The sequence below is a fragment of the Falco biarmicus genome, chromosome 4, assembly GCF_023638135.1.
Source record: "Falco biarmicus isolate bFalBia1 chromosome 4, bFalBia1.pri, whole genome shotgun sequence".
Taxonomy (NCBI): domain Eukaryota; kingdom Metazoa; phylum Chordata; class Aves; order Falconiformes; family Falconidae; genus Falco; species Falco biarmicus.
Window position 1 is genome coordinate 20,014,792 of NC_079291.1, and position 26,745 is coordinate 20,041,536.

General features: G+C 42.9%; 1 protein-coding gene across 3 annotated transcripts in view; it reads left to right on the forward strand.

Moving 5' to 3' along the window:
- LOC130148136 (dual specificity calcium/calmodulin-dependent 3',5'-cyclic nucleotide phosphodiesterase 1C-like) overlaps window positions 1-26,745 on the forward strand; it is a 371,754-nt gene that overhangs the window by 32,734 nt on the left and 312,275 nt on the right. The window contains exon 1 of one of the 3 annotated variants that reach the window (XM_056336351.1): window positions 26,157-26,470. The exons of 1 other annotated variant lie outside the window; for it this stretch is intronic. In XM_056336351.1, coding sequence (XP_056192326.1) covers window positions 26,386-26,470 — 85 coding nt within the window. In that variant the 5' untranslated portion in view covers window positions 26,157-26,385. Of the gene's footprint in view, window positions 1-26,156; window positions 26,471-26,745 lie in introns of those variants that run through there. One more of the 3 variants, XM_056336357.1, reaches the window with a different exon arrangement.

The following is a 26,745-nucleotide window of genomic DNA, read 5'->3' on the forward strand; positions in this document are numbered from 1 at the left end:
CTACACTGCATTGCATAAGGAACAATGATTTCTATCACTGCAGAGATGGTGGCAGTATCACTGGCATCAGCTCTGCTTTGCTGCAGAGATTAACGGTGACACCGTTCAGGGTCACGGACAAGGAGGCTGGTTTCCTGTGTCTTGCTCTCTACATTGCTTCTGCCTGTTTATTGCAAACTTGTGTCAGAATTGCGTCCTGCTTTGAACTGCTGCAAACTAGGTTGCACCCAGGTTTCACCATGAGAGGGGACCATTAGCAAGTTTAAGGAGCAGAGGCACGTAAAGTTGTTCTACTTGGAGGCTAATGCAAATACAGTTGAATTACGTGGAGCTGCTGTGTTGTTCTTAGTCTCTAACTGATGTCTTGATTTGGTCTGTGCTGAAAATGTCTTGTTAGATCAGCTGTCAGCTAGAAATATGCTAAAACCCAAACCAACTTCCCACATCATTAACGGAGAGAGGTATGCTGATTAAAGTTCTTAAATGGACACTGTTATATTGGCAAAGGGAGGGAGGTAAGATCCCTGTGGTATCGTCTGGGGAGCTGGCAAAAGAATTAAAGGTATAGATTACACCTATACAAACTCCTTCTCCCAGTTTGCCAGTAGACTTGACTGGTAAAGCTCAGATGTTTGTCAGTGTAGGCTCTGCCACAGTCATTATCTGATGGAAACGGCATGTGATCTTTGCCCAGTGTTTTGCAAGCTAGCAGGTTTAGGACAGTTTTGTCCATGGTTGTGTGTCTCGCAATACAGATCTGCCTGATGCACTGCTGGTGTCGCAGGGCAGCAGGATTTTCTCTTTAAGTGCTGCACAGTGGCCATGCTACTAATTCCTGATCGTGGAACATCGACCTCAACCAGTGTCGTAGTTTAACCCCAGATGGCAACTGAGTACCACACACCTGCTCGCTCCCTCCCTCCCTCTGCCCCCCAGTGGGATGGGGAAGAGAATTGGGGAAAAAGTTAAACTTACGGGTTGAAACAAGAACAACTTAATGAAATAAAACATAATAATAATAAAAATAGTAATAGTAATAGTAATGAAATGAAGAGAAAAAGAGAGCAATAAAACCTTAAGGGGAAAAAAACTAGAAAAACCCCAAGTGGTGCATGATATAGTTGCTCATCACCCGCTGGCTGATGCCCAGCCAGTTTCCAAGCAGCAATTGGCAGCTCCTGGCCAACTCCCCCCAGTTTTATATACTGACCATGATGTCGTATGGTATGGAATAGCCCTTTGGCCAGTTTGGGTCAGCTGTGCTGGCTGTCCCCGCTCCCAGTTTCTTGTACCCCTCCAGCCTTCTCACTGGCAGGGCCTGAGAAACTCTAAGTCCTTGACTTAGTATAAATACTACTTAGCAACAAGTAAAAACATCAGTGTCTTACCAACACTGTTCTCAAATACAAATACAAAACCACAGCTGCACCAGCTATTAAGAAGAAAATTAACTCTACCCCAGCTGAAACCAGGACAGCCAGCCAACAGCTAGAAACCAGTGCCCCAAATACCAAGGCTGGTTTAGAGAGGAGATTCAAATCCCAGTGGTTCCGTTTGCCTGGCTCTTATTTTTTTTGAAGGTTTGGAGCTTATTTTGCAAGCCTTTATCCAGGCTGGCTGTCGCTGATGGAGATTCAGGCCCGGGGTAGGATCTTCAGACTGTGGAGCTGTTTCCATTGTGCATGGCTGGGAAGCTCCAAAAATGGAGACTGGTGACAGGAAAGGAAATTGGCAAAAAACAATAGCTTCTGCTATGGAAAGCAGTGGATATAGTGTAAGATAAAATTACTTCCCTGGTGGAAGCAGCCATTAGATAAGCAGCCATTTTCCTCCCATGTTTTAGGTTTTACACTGTTTTTCATTACTGATTAATAACTAAGCTTGGTTCCAGGAGTAAATTGCACCTCCTATGCTCAGCATCCCTGCGTTTTTAGTGCTATTTTCTCCACACGCTATTATTCAGTGCTTAAAAGTCCTTAACAATTAATAAAAAACAAATATTTAAAAGAAGAACAAGAACCCTTATTTTAAAACATCAGAGCTTATTGGAAGAAAGGGAAGTAAAGAAAAACAATGTCCTCTGAATTTGAATGCTTTACATGCAACTCAGGCTGCGTTGATGTAAAATGGTAAACCTAAAGCTTTAGCTAAGAAAAATATTAGAGGAAATAGAGTCTTTGTGTGAGTGTGCCTGATTATACAAATATGTGTATCTAATTTTTTTTATATATATATATATCAATACTTCCACTAGCTTGATAATAACAAAATGGTAAAATTTACCTGATATATCAAGCTGGTGATCTAGAAAACAAGCCAAGAACAAGAAGCATCAGACTTGCTTTTTCCCCTCCTCTAACAGGCAAATGGATTGCTGGAAATACCTGTTGCTGAAGCGTCACCCATCTCAATGCCAGCAAAAATGATGTGAAAACCGAACAGCAATCCCAGAGACCTATGTGCAAAAGTTGCAGGAGTGATGTTGCCTTCTCACTCTGCCTTGTTCAGCAGCACCACAGTTGCTTTGCCTTCTTGCCTTCCTATCGGGTCCCCTTGCCACCACTGCTGCTGCCTGCTTGTTAGGAAAAGCTGCTCACCTCTTCCAGACGCTAAAGATCAGCTGCAAAGAGGTGCTAGTCTGGTACTGCTACAATGAAGGGGTGATTTCTCAGGGAGGGAAAACTGGCTGCTCTAGGTAAAAATGGTCGGAACTGGTGGCTGCTTTGTAGCACCAGCACTTGAATGGTGGGTGATGGTACTTTCTGCTGAGGGCATGTGGTATGGGGAAAGCACATCACTGGGCATTAGCATTTCTCACCAGTAGGTACTTACTTGGACCAGGGAGTAGAAAGCTACTGAAAATCTGAAATTTGGATGCTAGGGATCTCTGATCTTTGAATGGTCTGAAATAAAACCAGAGATTTTTCCTGCCTTTCTTCTTTCCTTCCTATCAAAAGCAGCTGAACTGGTGCAATTCGGAGCCTGGTAATCTTCCCTGAGGGAACAAGCAAGGGGGGAGAGGTGGGGCAAAGTGGCTGAGAAAAGCCTCCTCATACAGCCCTGATTTTGGTACCCCAGTGACTTCTGTCCTGAGCAGAAAGAAAGTGAGGATGAGGGTGTGCAGGATGAAGGAGGGAAGGAGGCTCAGAAGAGGGCAGCACCCAACAGGGCTTCTGGCACAGTGGAAAACAGTCAAAATCAGGGAGCTTGGGATGAAAGGAGGCAAGGTGATCCTGCCTTCCCAGTGGAATGGGAATGAGGACTGGCAAGGCACTGGTGTGCTGGAGCAAGCAAGGAGCAAGCAAAGTTGGATATCTGGATGGGACAAGCCCATGGGCAGACTTTGCACTCAGGTACTCTTCAGCAGAGAGCCTGGCTCGTTAATAGTATGGAAAGTTAAAAATATTAAGCTTGCAAATAAACAATTGTTTGAATTGGATGTTAAGAGATCATACAAAGTTACTAGCTTCAGTGATGCTTCTGAATTTGGCCTTTTATACTGAAAATTAATACAGTGATAGAGGAGCTCTTAAAGATACTTTTAGATCACCTTTTTCTTCTACTCCTGGCATTTATACCTATATGAGGGTAACTCTTAGAGAAAACTTACCTTGTTTTTGAAATGTGCTGGGCTGCAGAGACACAATACAGCAAATACATTCTGGGGATGATGTTTCTAGATCTGTTTAAGTAGGCTTTCTTTCCTCCTACTCCCCAAATTGTTCCCTCTCCAGACACTAGTGACATCAGTATCAGTGTAAGGAAGCCTTTAAGTTCTGAAACGGGCAGTAAGAGATCTTTGTATAGAGGAGCCAAACTTGCATGCCATTTGTGGGAGGCAGCATTTCATAAAAATTACTTTTATTATTCTGGTATTGCATTAGAAAATCATGTTGTTAAATGTAAGAGAAAGATATTGTAATGGAAAGTGTCTTAACGTAACTTAAATATCTGACAAGAGCATTTCAGAACTAAATCATTCATGCTCCCACTTGCTGCCAACTGTAACCTTCTACCTTTCTCATGATAATATGATGTTCCTGACTTGCAAATTAAATATTAGCCAGTAATGGTATAGGAAGTCAGAAAAAAAATCCATGGAAACAGAGTTGTGAGTTTGTATCATAGTCATGCAAAGTGATGCCCATTCTGATGAACTGAAAAGCTCTCAATGAATTTTGCCATAAAATTCTTTTGCAGTGAAGACTTTCCTCCAGACTAAAACTGCTGGAGAACCCTGAAATCCTGAAAGTAGGGTTCCTTCAATCAATTCTTCAACAGCTTTTATCCAAAACTGCAACCAAATCTTCCCAGCAAACTAGTGGAGTGGGTAAGCATTAGTGGGCACGGCTTTGCAGGCATGGAACCTGGTGACAGCCTCAGAAGAAACCCCAAGCTGCCTCACTCCAGGTGAATAATAGATAAACATTGTGTTTCCCATAATACACACAAATGTGCTTGCTGTTTTGCACACTGAGGACTAAATAATACTTCTATAATAGTAACTGTGTCATGGGATTAAGATGACTGTGGAGGACAGAGGGAAGGACGCTAGAAAACACTGTTAATGAGAATACATTATATAAAAAGACGCCAAACCGCTGGCAGCTGCTGAAGTTTTGCTGCCTTTCATCAGTGTCTGGTATTCCTGCTTTGCAGATTCACCAAATCAAACAAGTCACTACCTGTTCTCTGTCCTTTTTGGTGGGAGGTGGGATCTTGACAGATGGCTCTTATGAGAGCGACTTTCTCGTGATGTTGCTGCTATATTACATATGGGATAATTGCCTTTTTTCAAGCATGCATTGGCTATAACACAGGTCAGGCTTTACCAATGCTTAGATATTCAGCAGGACATGAACTCTGTAGTTTGAAGTCATCTTGTCCTTATGTCTTGATAAAGTTGTCTCATGAATGCCAGTTCTGTTTCAACAAGCTTGTATGTAGAAACTCTATATAATGGCAAAAGATCATCTACAGCTTCCCCTATCAGCAAAATAAAAGTTCAGAAATTTTTGGCATGCAAACAGTGAGAAAGGCTGTGCATTGGCCTGTGCTTAGGTGGTGGCCTTGGCGGATCTACGCAGGCTGATGGTAAAGCTTTGGTGGTGATACACTGGCAGTGCTTATAGCTGGGATACATGTTCCATGCAGAGAAGCCTGGACAAAGAATCAGGGCTTAAGTCCAGCTTTGAAAATGTAAAGTGTTTGGACTGAAGTGTATCCAAGGCTGAATGTCTGGCCTAGAAGTGGTCAAAACAATGACAATGAGGGTCTAGCATATTACTGCCTGTTACTCCCTGCAGCAAGTGAAACGGCCACATTCCTCTACCCTGCCCCCCGGCCCCCAACAACAACAACAATAGCTATTCTTTTCTCTTTCTAGAATAGTGCTTTTAAAAACTGAAAATCAGGTTATCTGTGCCCTGTTCCAAATTTGTTGCATGGTCTTAGCTGGAGCCATTGCAGCAAAACTTTACTTGGGGTCAGCAGGGAACCTGACTGAGGCTGTTTTATCAGGCTTCGTAGGACAATGTGAATGAGCTGAGTGTGTGTGTGCTCTGTGTCCCCTTGCTGCAGTAGGTGCTGGTGGGAATGATGAGTCTGAACTGAAGGCAGAAGAGTCACTACTGTTTTCCTCAGTTCAACAGTCTCATATAAAAGCTCTGTAGTCCTCATCCCAGGGTTATTTGTCAACCCATGTACTACATTCTTCCCTAGGGTATCTTGATTAAATTTGGCTTTCTGTGCCTTCTATCACAGAGGTGTCTGTGCAGTTGAGAGACTTACTGAGTGGTCTGTACCTGACAGCATTTGCAGCATGACAGATGCATGGAAGGTTAACTTAGGAAGTCATTGCTTTGTTCTTGTATCACCTACAGCAAAGAATAAAGAGCAAGAGAAAGTGGTTATGTTCTGATTGACTGACTTATTTTCTCTCAGGGAAATCATGAACCTGAGCAACTCCAAGATACTACACTCCTACCAGTATATATTCTTATCTGTCAATTAAAGATAATGTTCACTGTCATATTTATAGTGTGCACCAAATCACAAGGAAAGTAACGTTCTTCTTTGAAGCAGTGAAGTGAATGCTTTCTGTGAGATTGGAAGTATCTTTCATTTTATAATCTCTTCAGTTTCAGAAATCATAGCAATTCAGTTGTTTAGGCTGTTGCTAGGAAGTTCTTTCCTCCTCTGTGATTAATAGATGTAGCTGTGAAAGTCAATTGCCTAAAACTAGGCGCTGCACTTCAATATGCATTGTGTTGCAGAACTGAATTTGAGTGTGATGTCTCAGTTTTGTCAAGGTAATGGAACTGAAGGTCTGTAAATGTGTGCCTAGTTTTGCTGGGTCATGGTCTACAGTTTCTCATTCATTTGTTGTAAGGAACAATTTAACTGGAATCTGCATGAGTTTCATACATTTCACATATATAGCTGTGAAGAAGGGGCTTTTAAAATCTGTAGCGCTCTTTGCAAGCCTTGCACTTACTGTATGAATAAAGTGACATAAATAAAATAGGAAACAAGATGTTCTTGTTTAAATTTTTTCTTTAACTTCTGTATTAGAACACAACAGATAGAAAAACAGAATGATAAAACATTCACTCAAGGCAGGTTTCTATGCTTAATTGCACTTAAAAAAAAGGTGATAAGTTGTGTCAAAAGAATGTGAGGATAGCAAAATCAAGCAAGTAAAACTTGCATGAAACCTTGATTTGTCGGTCCCAACTTTGTGCACGAGTAGTGAGCTGACCTTTGCTGGCTGCCAGATGCCCACCCAGCTGCTCTCTCGCTCCCACAACAGAACAGGGAGAAAACAAGAAAAAAAACCCTTGTGGCTTGAGATAAAGGCAAGTTAAAGGGATGCTGGGGTGGGGTGGAGGATAGCGGGGGGGGGGGCAGGAAGCAAAGGCTGTGTGCAGAATCAAAGTGCAAAAACCAAACCAAACCAAAAATATTGCAATTTTATTCTCTACCTGCCACCAGCAGGCAATGTCCAGCCACATTGTAGGAAGTAGGACCTCACTTACATGTAGTGGTTGCTTTGAAGGACCAACTCTTTAACAGCAAATGCCCTACCCCATCCTCCTCCTGTCTTTTAGTTTTTATTGCTGAGCATAATGTTGTCTGGTCTGGAGTATCCCTTTGCTCAGTTTAGGTCAGCTGCCCTGGCTGTGTCCCCTGCCAACCTCTTGCCCGCCCCCAGCCTACTGGCATTTTGGGGGGGTGTTGGAAAGACAGCTTGATGCTGTGCGAGCACTGCTTAGTGGTACCCAAAGCATTGGTAGGTTTATCAACACCATTCTAGCTACAAATATGAAGCACAGCACTACGTGGGCTGCAATGGGGAAAGTTAACTCAAGCCCAGTCAGAACTAGTATAGCACGAGAGGACAGTGCAAAACTATAGCTTGCTTTTGCCTTGAAATAATCTCTGTTGTAACTGTTTTGATGAAATGTCACAGTGGAGAGAAAGCAGATACGGTTTTGATATCCCTGTGGCTAGTTAAGGTCAGCTCTTGTTATCCCCTCAGCCAGAGTTTGCATGGATTAACTCCAGGTAAGCAAAACTCCAGAGCTTCATGTCTATATTAAAATATTTCTCAGTATTTATACTGTTTTAGCTAAGATCACTTGAGAGATGTTGGCTGCATAAAAAGAAGTGTGACCAGCAGGTCGAGGGAGGTGACTCTCCCCCTCTGTACTGGTAAGACCCCACCTGGAATACTGCATCCAGCTGTGGGGTCCCCAGCACAAGACACAGACCTGTTGGAGCACGTCCAGAGGAAGGTCATGAAAATGGTCAGAGAGCTGGAACACCTCTCCTATGGAGAAAGGCTGGGAGAATCAGCGTTGTTCAGTGTGGAGAAGGCTCCAGGGAGACCTTATTGCAGCCCTTTCAGTACTTAAAGGGGGCTTTTTAAGAAAGGCTGAGGGAGATGTTTTACCAAGGCCTGTAGTCACAAGACAGGGAGCAATGGTTTTAAACTGAAAGAATAGATTTAGATTGGACATAAGGAAGAAATTTTTTATGATGTGGGTGGTGAGGCACTGGCACAGGTTGCCCAGAGAAACTGTAGATGCCCCATCCCTGGAAGTGTTCAAGGTCATGTTAGATGTAGCTTGGAGCATCCTGTTCCTCATGAAAGATGTCCCTGCCTGTGGCAGGGGGTTGGAATGAGGTGAACTTTAAGGTCCCTTTCAACACAAACCATTCTGTGATTTTTCAGAAATGACTGTAGTAGCATCTTCTGAAATTAGTATATTCTTTCTTTTTAAGAGAAAAAGGGGGTGTGGAGTAGATTTTAATTTGTTCCTTAAAAAAAACCTGGCTACTACTTTTGCTTACTGCTATTGTTTCAGCAGCCTTCCCTTCAGCCCTGCTCACCTCCTGTGTGCCAGACCAGCTCTGGACTCCATGGGTGGCCAAAACAGCCCAGCCACCTGCCCTGTTGTGAATAGCTACAAATATTTCTCATAGGATTATTCCACAGCAAAATCCAGCACAAACATGCTGTAGATGTAGGCAGCTTTTGCAAAATCTTAAAATAAAAGTATCATTCAGGATGGGGACAGACTAATTGAAGCAATTATATTTGCCCATGGTATTTCTTTCAATAGTCAGCTTTTAAGAAGACATATCTTTCAGTTTTTCTCTTTTTTTTCCCCCCATCTCTCCCTCTTTCTCTTCTCTTTCAAAAACTTCTTTGACATATTTCAGTGTGATAAAAGCTGGACACACACCCATCTTTGGAAGAGTGGTGGGAGGTAGCGTGGGCTGGGGTTGGGTCAATTCATTATTCAGACTTTTGAGTGGAACTGGAGGAAATTGTGAAATTGAGGTGGTAAGGGAAGGTGAGCAATACATTCTTTCCTTTCCATTTCAGCTGCAGGGTAGAAAAACATGTTGAACAAAAAAATAGAGTAACTCAGGTTTTAATGTCAGATAATACTTTCTCTGTACGTGAAGGTAAAATTAAATGCCAATGACTCTTCTGTGTTAAAAAAAATATATCTTTTAACCTTTTGTTCAACATTCTCTCATTTGTTTGTTGTGGTTTCCCAAGACTATTATGCATTAACAATATCTGCATTGTGCAAGTGCTTGCAGATTCTCTTGTTATGCCACACATTTGTGGGACTGGCAGGCCAGCTCAGGTTGCAGTGAGACAGATTTTCCATGTGTTCAAGTGATTCTAGAGAGAGGGTTTGAAGAATGGTGGAGGAATGAAGCGGTGAAGTGCTTGAACTCTGAAGATGCGAATTAAAAGTGACAATGAATGTTTAGAACATCAGAACCTGTTTAGGGTTGCATGGGTTAAAGTAATATTGGGTATTTACTTTCAGACAACTTATATAACAGGTTTTGTGGAGCTTGATGTTCATTGTTTTGTAATGAGAGCAGCTTATGGAGGAGGAAAGAGATGCTGCTATGGGCCCTTTGGCTTACAAACCTTGGCATGTAAGCTTAAAGCTTAGAACTACTTATATAAAGCAGTTGAAGCGCATATTCATTGCTTGGAGGCTGCAAAAAGCACTGGAAGTTTTCTGGGGAGTAGAGAAGCTGACACGCTTATTTAAAGAAAAATAAATAAATAAATTCCTGAACAGAAACCCCTCCAACTGTTAGATATTAGGGTAGATGTTCAATGACAGGCAGAACAGATAAGTGTTCAAGTCCTGGAAAAAATAATGGGAACTGCATGCTTCACTCTTTACACCTCCATAATTACTTCTTGCAAATCTATTATCTATCAAAAGGAGTTCCATCTCGACGAGTAGGTCCCAAAAGTCCCTGAAGCAGTTCTGAAATCTTATTTCTCTCCCTTGTGTGCTGCCATCCTCCCCCTGCTTAATTTTTTTGGGGGGTATAGACCATTACAGCCTGCAGCTGAAGTATAAATACCATTTCTTTGTGAGCTTTAAAATACTGTGTGCTTCTGGTGGATGAAACAGCAAAGCAAACTGTGAGTGAATTCGAAGCTTTGAAGCTGTAGTCTCGAGTATTCTGTGATCACACTGTCTAGGTTATTATTTGGCTGGCTTTAGAACTCAGAACACCTTCAGCAGAAGGTAACTTTGGGATTGAAGGAGAAATTAATGAAAGTGCTAGAGGGAAGTCTACTGTTGCTGTAGGCTTCTGCTTACAAGCTGAAGTGTGATTGCAATGTAGCACACTGCTGCTTCCACTGGTGCCTGGGGGAGCAGGATCAAGGACAGGTGATTCATAATCTCTTGAGATAGACTCCCGTGGTCACATCTGATAGACCATGGAGGAAGTGACCATCCTCCTGACATCTAACCAGTTGCTCCTGCTGTTGGTTTGCCTCCTTATTCTATACGCTGGTAGACCTAGTGGTAAAATAGATGAAGGACATGGCCCTGACTACTCTTCTGCCCCAGATTTTCTAGCAGCTGTTTTTAATACAGGTCACTTCCCCACTGTGACAAAGTACAACGATAGGAAGTGGTAAGCCCTGGCACAGAGGTGGGAAAGACCTCTGAGAGTGGGAATACTTCATGGGCAGGAGCCTCAGCTCTTCAGGTAATTTTAAATGGGCATCTTTAACCATGCGTAGACACTGGAAAGCAGGAGTATGCAGAGTCTCTGATTATGTGACAATTATCTTCTGTACTGGCTAAGCTGCAGAGTGGACAGCTGGGAGTAACATGCTGCTGGACTAAGTGTTAATGCAGCCCAGTGCAGGTATGTGGTAAGTCTGTGCCGGCCAGGCAGTTACCAGCAAGGCAGGGAGGTGCTGCCCATGGTTGTCTCTTGGAGCAGGCTAACCTCTGATCTTACCAGGTGTCCATCTTCTGACCCTCTCCTTTTCTCTGAGGGTTTTTGTACCATTTCTTGTTGTTATTTTTGAGTACTTGAGTGACTATTTCTGACTCCACAATAAGTTTTTTTCATTTATCTTGCTGACTTTGGCTTGTGCTGTGTTTATAAGAAGGTTTTCTGACTAAAGTCAAGCCAAGGTCACAGCCAAGCCTCAGATCACATTCATCTGAATCTCAAAAATCTGGACTATGAGTTACAGTTTCCCTCTTTGATGGTTTGATCTCTTTCGATCATTGATGCCATTTCCTTGTTGATATTAGGGTCTGGCATCAAGCTGAGCCTGCAGTTACACCTCTGCTTAGTGGGCTGCAGCAGAGTTTGAAGTCTTAATGGCAGTGCTCAAATCAAAATCCAGTACTATTGTGTATGCAAACACCAGCCTAGTTAATACCCCAACTGGCTGCTTTTCATCTGATATTTCAGTGTCAATCCACCACCATTGAGGTTAAGTGGCCATTGCCACATAAGGAAAAAAAAAAATCCAGTTGCTGCAGAAAAAAGCACCGAGTCATTAGGATGATGGAGAAGTTTTCATCCCATGCCTCGTGTGGTGTTTTATAACCATTTTATATCTGATTAACCCTCTGTATTTGCTGTGAGCTTTGGGAGCCTCAATCTATGTGAAACCACCATTTCCTTCCTAAAATTATTTTTTTACTATGCTTTCCTTAGCAGACCCTTACTATCAGGTTCTCACACCAGGAGAAAACACTACTGAACCTTTGACAAGCTTTCATCTCTGTGGAAACATTTTTGATAGGAAGTGTCTTTATGCTTTTACTAAAGATCTGACATTTGCCCCAATTCCTGTTTGTAGGTAATGGACCGATGAGGTCTATTTGGACTCTTGTCCTGGATATGTTGTCTTCTACTGGCAGAGAACAATGCTTTAATTTGAGTATGTGCAATGATTAATGCATGTGGCAAACGCTTACCTACCAGTGTTTGATTGGGTGTCATCTTCTATTCCTAGTCACCATTCTGCAAGAAGTGTTGCATCCTTAGTGTGGCAAGATCGATGCCTTTTACATTATAATTGTGATATCATTGTGAAATTCAAGTATCTCCTAAAACTACAGCTCTGGTGTAGCTGGATGTCAGGACTGTGCCTGTGTGGTCCCCCAGTGTAATTAGTGATTGATTCCCTGGGCAGGTCAGAAACTCCCCAGGTGGTCTCTACAGAGATGGGACGGACTGATTTATGACAGTGAACTGACTTGAAACAAGGTCATTGACTGAACTTCTAACTTCAAACTCCGGAGTTCTTGCAAGTCATCTGAAGGCTCTGTGTTTTCTTCCTGAACACTGTGTCTGCCCAACAGTGACACACTGCGGGTTTGGGGGGTTGAGTAGCTCTACTGTATCATTGCAGGGGGCTGTACTGCCTGGCCTGGATCGGGCATTGCCTCACATTCATCTGCCAGCTTCCACCGCCTGGTCAATTCAGCCAGCTCTTGTGTGAGGGTACTGGTGGGCACCCACCCCAAGCCATCATGGTTTTTCCCTTTGATCATCAATGTTCTCCAAACCTTTTTTTGCCTGTCTTTTCTACTATTGAAGTCTATGTGTCAGAGCAGCCCACATATCCTGCCCACTACAATACCCTTTCCCAACCTGACCTCTGCCTCCTGCCTTGGCCTGGAGATGGTGGCCTTTCTCTGCTGCCCTGGTCATTTCGTATGGGTGGTCCATCTGTGTACATGCATCTGCATGGAGTGGCTCAAAAGGTCCCTCTTTCCCTTTCCTTTAGTTTTGCACTTGTGTGCTGCCGTGAAAATGTGTCCTGACAGCGTAAGCTTATTTTTAAGTCTGGCCCAGGTCAGACATCTGTATGTCTGATGGTCTAAGAAGTGGTTTGGGTGTTGCATTCTGCCTGGAGCCTGTTGCATCTGAGGTGCCAAACACAAGCCTTTCACAGCAGATGCACACTGTTGTGCCTGTTGTTGCTGGTTCTGTTCCTTAAACACCTTACTCTTAAATTTTGACTCCTCATTGCAGTAACAACTGTTCAATATTCTGTTTCAGAGCTCTCAGAGCTGAACAAGTTGACTTGGCCACCTAGGAGTGCTTCAGGAGATGGGAGTGGAAGGTGCGGGCTGGCAAGGCACTAGTGATGGGAAATGCTCATACTGCTATGAATCTGTGGCAAGCGAGTGCTGTCTGCTCCTCGTTGCATAATGGGAAATACCCCTAAAATTCAGAACCCTGTGAGTGTTCCCCCAGTTCTGCAAGCTGGGTGAAATAAGAGCAACTCTATTGCGACACTTGTCAGATAACTAACTTGGTCAACTCGCTCTACCCCATACTCCTTTGCCCTGAGGAGTTGCTGGGTGACATAAGAAGGAACTGTGACTTTTCAGCTCAGATCTTGTTCAAAGACTTGGGAAGAAAATGGAGTAAATCCAGAACAATTGAGGGGTAATCACTACTGCTTAAACTGTAAGGAAAATGACTTTACCATTAGCCATCCACTCTTGATGTCATGACAAACTACAAACCTATCAAATTTCCTGCATCACGTTTCTTGCAGGGAGGGACTATCCCTCCTGTGCCTGCAGCCCAGCACCTCAGCCTTGCTGTACTCTTGTGGTCTCATGCATCAGGAGGAAGCAGGATCTGTGATCCCTTGGCCAGTTACATCTGGTGCCTGGAGTCGTGAGGGAGGAGAGAGGAGCTGTCCCAGGGCCACCTTGCTTAGCAAGGCCCAGAGCTTAAGATGATGCTGTTGGGAGGCACTTGTCACCAGAAGCCACGTCCCACAGGCTCTCCTTCATCATGTCACCTGAAGCAGGGAGTCCATCTAGCCCAACAGGAAGGCGTTGGAGAGAAACTCAAGAGATGTGAATTTACTGCTTGTGGCAAAGCATTCAGGTGCACTGGGCTAGAAAGCAGTTTTATTAAGAGCCTTGATTAGGGAAAATACTGCTAATTGTATTCTGTCATATTTATGACTAGTTGAAGGAAATACACTGCTCTTTGGGAGATTTTACTTTCTACTTCGAACAGGGTTGTACGGTAAAGCATATAGAATAATTACTTATCATGAAAAGCATCGAAGGGAGACCAGGATCTCTCTTAAATGAAGATGTTTTTCATGAGTCGCTGCAAAGATTTGTCAAGCTACATTTAAGGTACAGATACAGAAACACAAGACTTGATTCCACTAACTTTCAGTATTTTAGTATTTCTTAAACATTTTCTTTCAAGTAAATCAGTTAGAACATTTTTTTGCCTAATATTCAAAATGCATATTTTAGGAGTTTGTGGTCTTCCAGCTCAGATTAGTCACATTTCTGATAAAAAACCTGTCCTGAAGTCAAGGCTGGAACATGTTTCTTATCTAGGAGAAGGTTGAAGTATTTACTTAACACATACTACTACTTCATATATAACAATTTGTAATTAGATTCAGTGTTTCTTTTTCCAAAAGCATATTTTTGTGACTAAAAAAGTATTTTAGCATGTCCCAAAACTTTTGCAAATGCATGAGAAAAATGGAATAAACCCAAGTTTTCTATCTTAACACTGGTTAATCCATTAGCAGAATTCTCTTATCGTTACATACACTTTTGTGTGTGCTTGGGTCCGAAGAAAGTTCAAAATTTATGCTGCTGGGATCTGTGGGGTTTGTGTATTTCTTACTTCTGTCTTTGAATTGTTTGTTTACTTTTATGAAATTGTTTCTTTATTCGTTTGTTACTGTTTCCCTAAATAATGGACCTAGAATTTTCACACATGAAAAATAAGGCAACAAGTTCATTCTTTGACAATTGCAAAAGCTTGTCTGAGTTTTACAAAGTGTTTTGGATTTTTATCTCTCTGCCTGCACAATTTTTTAGTCTCTTGCAAGGAGAGGAGCAAAGATCATGGGAAAAGCTGAGGTGGGTTGACCCTCTCTGCAGTCCTATGTCCTGTGGTAGCTCAGGCCATGGCCTTTCTGCTGACACATCTGATGGCATGGCTGATGTGGTAATGGCTGTGAAAGGAAAGTGGAGCTGTGGCATTACTAGAGTAATTTGAACTGGGAGGGAAGTTGATGTACTGCGTCTGTATGATGGACAATTAAAAAGGAGTCTAGCACTGCTTCCTTTTCCTCCTACCTTGAAAGATCTCGAGCACTCTCCTTTCACATTTATTGTCTTTATAGTGCACATGCTTGCACAAGACTCTGTTTCTGTGCCAGGGACCAGTGAGGGTTGGCTGTTCCTGAAGGGCAGGTGAAGCAGGAGCTATGTATGGGAGACCCTGGCACAGGCTGTGTGCTCACCCATGACCTGCTGTCCTGCTGGGGTCTGAACCAGGTGGGGAGAGCCAGGGGCTGGTACTGAGTGAGGAGAGGGGTCTGTGCCAGGGTCTGGCTGGGGGCAGCAGGTAGTGCAGCTGGAGGGCAGGCTGCAGCAGCGGTCCCCAGGTTCATCTGGCAGGCAGGGCTTGAGACGAGCTGGAATCTCCACACAAGGTGTCCATTCAGGAGATGAGCTACTTCGAGAGTAGGGCTGAGGCTCATTCAAGAGGTAGGACCAGAGCTGGGCTGCCTACAGTGAAGCTCAGGCTGGGGTCCTGGGCAGAAGGGGTAGAGGAAGGTGCCAGGTGAGGCTGCTCAGGGCCATGAAGACCTTTTAGTGCCCCCAGGGTTCTGATGCTCTGGCTTCCATCCCCTCATGAGCTTTGGGAGCCAGTCCCTTGCTGGATTTTGTGATGATAGATGGAAAATGCATTCATCATCCGATTACTAAGTTTTGGCCCTGTTAGAGGCGTTATCAATATGTTAACAAATATACACCCCACCCCCCAAAAAAACCCCCCAAATAGTTAACAAGCGATGTTAACTATTCTCTCTCTTAGCTGAGAGCTGCTAGAAGTGGCTCAGCACTGGCACCCCAGCCCCGAGGTGTGGTGAGGTCTGCAGCCAGGCGCCAGGGAGCTCAGGCTGAGGGTGCTCTGAGCAGGAGGCCAGCAGGAGCCTGGCTTCATGGACAAGCCTCTGCCCACTGCGTTTCTGGGACCTTCTCTGAGGGGACTCTGCGCAGGCCTGAGTGTGTTGTCCTTCAGGAGCTTTTATATAGGGAAGACACTCCAAAGCTACAATGTGAATGGAAAACTGATGTAGGTAAGGATGCAGCTGGACACCATTCTTAAAAATGGCATTAGAAAATGCCCATGAAAGTCAAATAAAACGTTGTATTCACGTCTGAACATTAATGATTCACAGTTGAATGTTTAAAGTCATCCCTCCTTTGCTAGACCTAGTGGCCTGTGGGACGTTGTCCTTTTAAAAGGACTGCAGGTGTGTAATGAAAAAATAAATACAGAATAAATATGCCCTTTCAAAGGGAGAGGTTATGAACGTCTTTTTTCTTGGCCCAAACCGCCTGCTTTGGCGAAGGTGTGCAAAGGCGGCGTGAATCTGAAGGAAACAAATTTCTTCCTGCATCACTTCTCGTAGCCTGCTGGCTCCGGGTGAGCGCTTGGTGTGGGTGTTCTGTTATCGGGCAGGGACTACGGAAAGAGATTGCTCGCAAGGCTGTCTTCTAATCAGCCACAATATGTGCCAAGTACTTATATCAGCGTAAGAACATAAAAATCTCTCACTAGCTTATCACCAAGGCTGATTGCCTCATGTATTACCTCTCTGAAATGTGTACTTAGTTACTATGAATTCTGCTTTTCCTAAGACACAAGTTTGTGGATACTTGCTGTAAACATAGGTACGATTAAACTAAAATAGCAGTTTCCTAATGACAATGGAAAAATCTCCCTGCTGCTCTGTGCTCTGTATTAAACCCATACGCAGGGTTGGGGGGTCAGGAAGACTTTTTTTCCCTTGGGTGAGGTTAGTGAGGACCATTGCTGTGCCTGTTTACTTGCTTGCCTGCTCATTTCTTTGTCATCCTTTGATATGTGGAGAGGGGCCTGCTTGCTTGAATCTTCTGAAAATTTTCACCTTTCAAAGCTCCTACTGGTGCAGGGACCTAAAGTGTTTCTGCTGCCTAGGCTGTCCTGCCCGTGATCTCTGTCACTGCTCTTCTCTGGCACGTTGCACACTGAAGACCTGTAGCTTAATTTGGGGTATGAGGTTGTCTAGTGTCCTTGGGTGTGCAGCTAGAGAGGCAAAAGTCTCATCAACTACATCTCTTTATTTTTGCTGCCTGTGATTGTGAGGTTGTGGATCTGATGAGCCTTACCAGTTCTCATGTTACTGTGCAATTGCGTGGTCTGGGCTTCAGTTCTCTTAGCACTGAAATGGATCTTGTGGGCAGAAAAGTGGTAAAGCATCATTTTATTAAAGAATGAGCTGTGGTGGGGTTGTGTGAAGGACCCAGACTGCCTTACTATGTTCATGTGCAGAATGAAACCAAATCAATTACTTCATTATTTTTTTTAATCTACCTACGTCCTTGCTCCCCTGCCCCAAACTCTAGTAATACCACTGCACGTTTGGGCGTGTGTAGGTACAATGAAGGAACAGCGCTTCTGGTGCACTGCTCCCTTTGCAGCCCAGGTTGTTTATTCCTTTGCCCATCCACTAGTCTGATTCCCCTTGTCTCTCGTTCTGAAGTTGTTCTGGTTATCAGGATGAGGCTTGTGTGCAGGTTATCTGATGACTTGGTTGCATGTGGGTAAACTCTGTGATGCGTGTTGTAGTGACAATCTCATGGGTAGCAGTTCTGTTCAGCCACACCTTGGTATCTACATGGTAGAGTTGACAACTGGGAACCTCTTCTAGTTTTTCTGCCTCGTATGCCCTAACTTGGAGAACAATTTGCATCATTGAAAGTATTTGGTAGTTTAGGTGGTGTTCAGGCAATGCCTGGTCTGGTCATGGTCCTTCTGAGTGGGCTGGGGACAAGATGCCTGTAGGAAGTAGGTTGATGGGGGAAGCTGTTCACTTCGCTTGACATTGCCAGACTTTGGATGGGCAAACTGCATGGGAGAGTCCTTGGTATGTGGGCGGGCATGGGTTATTCCAAACTCCTAGCTCGTCACCGGGGCAGCAATCCTGAAGGAGCCAGCAGGGTGGTGCTTGCTATTTCCAAACTGCAAGTGACTAAATTACTTTGATCTCTCCTAGTACTTAATGATTCAGGGCAAGATTCAGCTCTTCTGTGGCCACAGACCCAATTTTTAAGCAAACACCTAAAGTAGTCAGCTAGGCTCATTCTGTATTCAAACTAAAAGTTGGTGTAGAATGACCCCGTCTCTGGAGGTACCTATGCTGCTTTCGTAATTATAAAAGTACTGTGTCTGTCTGATTAGCTTAGGCTGAAGGCCTGCTTTTCAAATGGCTGGGATTTAAATGAAATTCATTACTCTCTAGGCTTCCCACTTTCTGCAAAGGTAGTTTGCTAACAGCTCAAGGTCTCGGGATGAATGCTGCCAGATGCAGCACAGAGATGTAGTCCATAGTAGGTTAGTAGGTAAAAGGCAGATGTCAGCCAAATGGAATAATACCATGTGCTGGATCTCTTGTACATAAAATTATATGTGGCATATCTGAAGTAGTTTTGCTGCTGTGCTTCAGACTTTTTAGGAAGATGTGGATTTTTACATATATATATATATATGTAAATTCTAGCTGGCAATTCTCTGTACATTCATTTTTCATATAATTCTAAAAAAACAGATTAAAGCAGTAAGGTAAATGGAAATCTCATAAGCATTATAGACTTGGACAACAATGGAATTCTAACCATGAAAAATATGCTTGTTTAATCTCTGACTTTTGATTAACAATTAAAATATTAACTTACATTCTATATAATTCAAAGGAAGCTTCTTCTCTTCATTAGCTTGTGTATGCTGATGATTAAAGTATTCATTTATGGGAACCTAGTTTTTAACCATTCAGCAGTTTGATCAAAGCAATAGAATTGGTTAGTTTTGAAATATAAGTAAATCTGCTATGTACGTAGTGGTGGCTGGTCTGGTACTTGCTGCTCATTTCTTGTGGCATGGCCTCCATCCTGCCATTAACTGTAGAGGGAACCCAGAGTGACTGTGCACTTAAATTTGGCACTTGCTGTTATATGCCTGAAGCAGATAATGTGGAAACCCCTTCTCCTCCTATGTTCCCTTCCAGAGTAGTATTTGCTGATTTAATTCTTCGGGCGACAAGGCAACTTTGTGCTGCCCTTCTCTCAAGAGACAGAGTAGAACAATCACCAGTGTATTGCAGCAGTATGAAAAGGTGTTTGGGTGTGTACGCACATGATTTGTGGTGGTGCGTGTTGTGTGTACATTTCAAACCACCCTTTCTGAGGCTTAATTCCCTTTTATTGGAGTGTATCTGTATCAACAAGGAGAACAGCTAGTTCTGCAAATAGGGTATAGGCTACATTCATTTAGCATCAAGGACTCTTTGATCTGGCCAGAAATGCTTGTGTCTAGGAACTGTGTGGCAGCAGCAGGCGGTCTGTTTTTGGATACACGCTAAGAGAATTTGGAGTTGTTGCCTGTTTTACTTGTGTTGATATGACTGAAGAAGGAGCAGCTGGCTCGGGGAGGGAGTGCTTTGGAGCACATGTAGGGTGTTTGGCTCTCATTTTTACCTGGGTACTTTTAAACTTTTTTAAGGTAATTTGAAGAATGCAGCTCTCCTCATAACTTGAATACTTTAATTCATGTTGTGGTCTGGGAAAGATAACATGTAAAATCTAGCCAGAAGTAACATATGCAATGGTAAAAGCAAGCATAAAGCATATACGTAACATATATAGAAATAGGGAAAGGCAATGCTCTCAACTCCTTTGGGAGGGTATGTAGTTAATCTGCTGTTACCATGTGAACAACAGTACATTAAAAGCCACATACTGATATGAGGAGGCTGGCATTCAGGACACTGGCTGATAAGAAACTGTTCAAGCAATGCAGCCCAATTTCCCCTCCAGGCTGGAGGGGAAGGAGCAGATCTTGATCTTAGGAGCTAGGGTGGCTCTGCTGAATCTGGCAAAGTTGCACCATCAAAAGATCTACTTCCTTGCTCTGTCTACTGTAGCATGCCCTCAAGATTTTCATATCATAGATAAAGCACATCCATGGATTCCTTTAGCGCACAGGGTATCTTTAGAACTAACTTTGCAGAAGAGGGAGGAGAGAAGAAGAGGGAAACCCAAGCAGGGGAAAACCGACTAGTGGTATAATGAGTGACTTGGAAAACAAAATAATGGCTTTCATTATTTGACTGGCCACAGCCCAAATCATCAGGGAGAATAATGCCTGCCAGGGAATCAAATGGGCTGCAACAATTCGGATGCATGCATTAACTGGTTGCTGCTGTTCCATCTGTTCCACTGTGTGGTGACTTTTCAAGAGAGGTAGTGGAAGGAATGAAGGCAAATCCACCAACAAAGTAAATTATGGGGCAAATACCACAATGATCAGAAATCGCCCTCTGGCAAGATGGAAAGGAAAATCTTTCAGTATTGCTTTAATTGCGGGAAGTCCCACAAATGCTGTTGGAAGAGAAGTCTGTTGTCATCACAGGTATATGGCAAAATAACATAGTGTTAATTCTTTTGCGACTTGCTTTTAGCACTGTTACCCCAAGTTTTATTTTGTTGTGCAATGGTGTAATTTTTATTGGTTCTGATTTTGGTTGAATTGCTTTCAAGAGTGGCTGCTGTAATACAGAGAATCCCATTACACTGGAGAATCAGACTTCAGTAGTGTGCAAAATTAGACCAAAAAAATCAAATTTAAACCAAGACAAATGAAATCTGATCAGCAGCACTGTTTAGACAAGAGTGGAATTAGAGCATTAAAAATGTTTTGCTATTGAAATTCTATTATTTGTTTAAAAAAAACACTAGCAAACTAGTGGGAAAACCTCATGTCAAAAGGGGAACTATACCCAGAGGCAAGGATGCTCTTGGCTTTCGTGGTGCTAGGGACTACAAGTTAGTGTGTGAAGGAAACACATGGGGGTCAGTGTATTTACAGGGGTCTTTCAAAGCCTTCACATTTTCCTTTTCTGCTACAGCCTCTTTTCCATCATTTAACTTTGCAAATGTCCAGACCACGTGCTCCTTTGTCACCAAGTTTTGCTTAATTACAAGTGGCACTGGAAAGCTATGTGATATGGTAGTTTGTTAATATTACATTTTTCCTGTACACATCACAAAAGAAAGCCCTTGCTGTTGCTAGTGGGTTGCCTGTAGTTGGAAGAGGATTTACCATGTTACTGTCCGCAGGCAGTCTCCACTGTCTGAAGAAAGCATAAGATGTTGCCAAGGATGCTGTTGCTCAACTTCAGTCTCCTCAGCAAGCTACCTCTTCCAGAGTTTAGATACCTTAGGTTCTCTTGGTCCTCTAAGAAGAGAAAGAGCTTTTTCAGAGAGTGATTCGGATTTTAGGAGCTCTGACTCACCTTTGGGGTTGCCTGCTTGCTGCAGGGGTAGCTTCAGGGTTCCCACAGCTAGGTGCCTAAAATTAGATGGTATAGATTCCTTCTGTGCTCCTGAAGGGAACAATGCATTTTCTCTGAGTCACAAAGCTGCCTGAAATGGTTAAATCCAAGCTCAAAATAATATTACAGGGTTTTTTTTCCTCTTTCCTGTGCCCGGAACTTACTGGATGCATTTGGATTTTCACCCACGGTGTGAAGTCACTTTAAATAACAAAAAATGACTGTATACTGGGAAATATAAAATAGCATAAACAAGACAATACTCCAGCATGTTGAAGACTGTTCCTTTTGTCAGTGTTTGGTAAGGGAGAATATGGAAAAGCTTGAAGCAAGCAGAAAGCATCAGAACAGCTGAGCATTAAAAAGTCATATTGCCTTCTGGCTGTCACACCTAAAAATAACTTAAATGTAGTGGATATTTCTGACAGTGACAATGTCTGATAAAATCGACATAACACGCAGATGGAATACTTCTAGGAAACAGTAAAACAAAGAAGCTTTCAGGGAAGAATGCCATCTCTCCATAAACAACCTGCAGTACATTACTGCATTGTTGCTTGTGAGAAATACACCAAGCACCTTAGGGGATTTCAGGTTAATTTCTTCTCTAGAGCTGGAAGACATTTTCTTAAGAGGTTTGTCAATTCTTGGTGCGTTGTGCTCAGCCCTGAAAAGTGCTGAGCTCTTCTTTGGAATGTTAAATGTTTTGAGCTAACACTGACACCAGTGATGAGAGAGCCCTCTAAAACTGCTCTGAAAAAGATCTGCTTGTAAAATTGACTCAGTTGAAATCTGTGGAAATAAGGTATTTCAAACAACAGTTTCAAAGGCAGGACCTGCCTGGGGCTTCTGTGGTCCGCTCTCTCTGGAACCCACAGTCTCAGGGGTTCCCTACCACCAGAAATCTTGAAATCGTGCATGCTGGGGACCCCTCTGCAACCCACATTACTGCTCCTCTCCTTTGGATTCATAACCAGAATGCTTCAGAATCAATATTGTTATCAAAGTGAGTATTAGGTTAAAGAGTGGCCGCAAAGCTAGAAAGGAGAAAGGTTCAAACTGAACAAAAGCAAGAAGTGTTCATGCAATGTTTGGTTAAGCTGTGGACCTCCCTGCCAAAGGTGCTGAGGGTGCTGAAGGTTTAAGCTGACCGAACGGAAACATTTTGGCTGTTTATGAGCATACAGCTGGCTCAGGAGGAACTTGAGCTTCTGGTGGTTGGATGTCTAGTATCAACCCAGTCTGCCTTGTTCTTGATCATTTTTATCATCTTTATAATTTTTTTAGCATCTACTTTTGGGCAATGATGCGGGTATGATACAGAGCTGGATATGGGACATTGGGTTCAATGGACCTTTGGTCTGACCTGGTAGGGCTGCATGGTTTTTCTCTTAATATTCAAAGTCAAGTTGTCAGTTGATTTAGGATACCTGAGACATTTCTGAAAAGATAAAAAGTCAGAGATCCTAATTCTGCTAACTTCAGTGAGAGGTACTACAAAAGCATATGGATGCCCGAGGTCTAAATTCATCACTGCTCCTGTGAAACTTGATTCTGTTAGACACTGAGTCAACAGGAGTACAAGCATGGAAAACCAGGAGGATAGAGCTCCAGCCCTGCTGAAGTGAGTGGTAGTTTTGTCCTTGACTTCCAGCAGGCTAGGATTTTACTGAACGCTTTTCTTTTCTCTTTCTCACACTACAAGAGCCAGAGGATATAGGACTGAAATAACAAGTCATGCCTTTGAGCTGACCCAGTAGTATTTCTCCGTGCAATTGATTTTTCAAAGTTTATGCTTGGGAAAGCATTTGGCTGTTAACTGCAGTTAAAAATCTTTCAGTCTTGTTGAGACAAATTTACTTAAATAATATGCCTTCTTATAGTGCAAGGCAGAAACAGACTTCCCAGGGATAGTGTTGCGTATCTATTCGTTATAGGTGGCTGGTTTTTCCCAGCTTTCTCTAGTATGTATTTTGGAGGATGGCAGATTGGATGGATATTTGGTTTAATTTGATATGTCTTTGGTTAAAACAGACTTCCTGAAAACACACAAATTCTCCTACACATTGAGAAGTAAAGGGAAAATATTAAAGTAGCTGCTGGTTTATGTGTTGACAAATTAAATGTTCCCATGGATACCCTAGTCTGTTTACAGCGATAATAATAAATATTTTCAATTCACACTGTGCTCTTCACCTCGAAGGATCCCCAGGTGGTTTACAAATGACATACATGGATTGCTCTACACGGCACTGAACTGCAGCCACAAGAACGGCATAACAATCTATATTGGTACTGCCTGGCAGTGGAAGGTAGAAAATGTACTGTACCCGGAGTGAATCTGTTGGGATTGTTTGAGAAAGCAGAATGTAAATGGCAGATCTGAAATCTAGCCAAGAGCTGAACAGGAAAATGCAAAGAATCAGATAGGATCAGGTATCAAGTTACTGATAGGATTTAGTAATTCTTTGAGCAGCTGGATTAAATTTTTACTAGACCTGGGAAGAAATTGCTTCCTTCCTGGAAAACTAGCAAGTCAAAACTTTTCCCTTTTCACCCTGGGGCAGTACCTTTGCAGTTTTGAGGGGGAGAGCATCCCCTGCAAACAGCCAGTTTAAGGCCCTCTCCAGGGATGCAGGAGATCCAGCTTCTAGCCTTCTTTGATCACTTTGCCCTGCTGAGTGACTGTCTTTACTCTTCCTGGGAGAATCATTCCCTTTGACCTCAGTAAGGTTATGAAGTTATTGCAGTTATTTGAATTAGTAGTAGTTGGGGCTTGAACAAGGTATCATTGTGAGGTAACTCAGGTTTGCACAGCTGCTGAACAGCCCAGTCATTTTCTCTCTGGCCATCTGTACAAAGTGGCTGAAGCCTGAGTGAAGGAGATCAGAAACGAGCCTGGTGATCTGGATATTCTCCTGAGAAGAGAAATGCTAACACAATTCTCCTGCTTCCTGCATGGGTACATTGTCCAAGCCAGGGAGCAACTGAGACTGCGTCTGCCTGTCTTTTTTTGGAAGAAAGTTTCTTCTGGAACGTCATGATTGTCACTGGTATCTTACCACAATTATTCTTCATGAATCAATGCTATGTGGCTTAAGGAAAAAAATGGTGTCCTCAAATAAATTTAACAAAAACAACCCAAACCCTGACAGTTCCAGTATTTACCTTTCCTTTAGATAACGTTTAACTTTGTGCTTTCTAGACAGTGCGAGTTAATTCTCTATGCTTTTGCTTTCTCAGGAAGAGCATTGTGCTTATGTGACCTATATAACCAGTGACAGAGAAAATGATTCCTTAGAAACACTTTATACTCAGGCTGCTTTTCTATACTGTTTAGGAGAGGCAGCTACGTGGAGTCTAGTAAACTGCTTGAGAATTCTTCATTGCAGTGGCTGCCCTTATAGCAGCAACTCATCTAAATTCCTGAGCTGTGCTTACCTTTCTGAGGTAAAAAATAATTGTGGGTGCAAGTAATGGGAACGTTACAGCTAAGTAGTTACTATTATTTCATGTTTCAGTCTTGAAAGGCCAAGAAACCAGGAAGACCAGGTCCTCTGTCCTGTAAAGAATAAAACAAAAAACAAAAAACACAGCAAACCCCCTCTCTGCTAACAGCATTTTCTTAATGAACTTGCCTTGTATTATTGAGCATCCAAATGATTTTTTAAAGTTGTTAACAAAAAAGCTCTGTTTGGCTGAGGCTCTTCACTGAGCTAGAATTAAGTGGAATTTAAATTGACTACAGGGGTTCAGTACTGACTCTCTACCGTCCTTTGAAGAAAGAGGATTTAAAAAGTGCAGCACCTCTGTCTGATGTAAGCTTTTGTTGAGAAACCAAGGTAGGGTTGAGGTTTATACCTCAAACACAGACCAGGTTTGCTGATATTTTGTAAACTTTTTGGTGTGCATCGGGCAAGCTTTCAGCAAACTGTCTCAGCTGTTATTTTGATGGCAGTTTTCCTGAAACTCAGTGTTTCCGTGTGGTTTCTACCCAGAACAATGCAAAACCTGATGAATTTACCTGGAATTTACTTTTATGCTTGGGTACCAGAGAAACTGGAGCACTTCAGTAGCGTGTTTCTATATTAACACACATTACAGCAAAAAGAAAAGGATTGCACAGATTTATGTGAACTGGGATCAATAAGACATTGACGTGTTTTCTTGGATACCCATCTATAAAACTTTGGCTTGCTGCTACTCTTCTTTGCAAACTTTGCCAGCCTTGACTCCAAATTTTGTCCGTTCATAGGATAGGGGTGATTTGCCTGCCTTTTCCAGCATATTGCTGTGAGCACTCTGAATCACATTTTTAAACATCATTGGGTAAAAACTGCAGAAAGGAGTTTACAAACCATCTGATGAACTGCCAGGAGGAGGAGGAGGAGCTCAGGAGACTGTTTTGTGTGTGTGTGCATGTACATTTTGCTCAGTTTATCATCATTACTGTGAAATTACTTTTGTTGTTTTCCCACAGTCACTTACATTCTTACTCACTGATAATCTCCTGCGTTCTGCTGCCGGTTGTGTTTCCAGGGACTTGCCGTTAGTATAAGGAGGAGGTGATTGATGGCGTACTGTAATCTTGGGTTGATTCATTATATCTTGAATGATAAAAGCATGCTGCTTGTATTTGAAGGGCTTAAAGCCGAGCACAATTTGCTGCAAGTCAGAAATCCCCATGAGCAAGGGGAGCTACAGAAGCAGGGGCTGCAGCATAGTAGGGAATATAAGGAGCGTCAGTGGGTAGATACAGCAAAATCTAACCCTTCGTCTTTTTTTTTCAATTGTGTGCTGACTCCTACACAGAGATCTGACAGATACAGCTGGCTTATTGCCTCGGTAGTCTTGCACTAATTGACTGCTGGTTTAGATACTGGAGCCTCTAACCAGTTGTTAAACTCTGAGTAGGCACGTTGCAAACATGCCAGCGAGAGTGTTTGGGGGAGGAGAAAGCTGCTGGGTGCATGCCTCCTCGGTTTGACTCCCCGCGCCGGGAGATGTGTGAGGTTGGATGTGCGTGCTGTCACAGGCAGATATTCGGGGGCAGCTAAGAGAGAGCTCGAGCACTCTGCTTCCACGGCGGGAGAGCGAGGCTGCTGCTGAAAGTACAAGCTGGCAGGATCATGACAGAACCAAGCAGCAGAAAGGAAGGATTTAAAAAATGCCGGAGTGCTACTTTCAGCATCGATGGCTATAGCTTTACAATTGGTGAGCCTGATTTAATCTCTCTTATTTCCTTCATTGTCTCTCTTCTTTCCTCTCTGGCTTTGCAGCAGCAGTAAGTGCAGGTAAGAGACTGCTTTTGACAACTGCCTTTTGCCAATATATACCTTTAAAATGTATAGATACCCTGCATCTTTTGTCTGGGTTGGTTTTCCATTCTGCTGTCTGTATTTTCTTCTGCCCAAGAAACTTGCCTTGATACACAGCTGCTCTAAATCCTTTTGCTGACTTTTGGCATGAGCTCACTGAGACTTTTTACA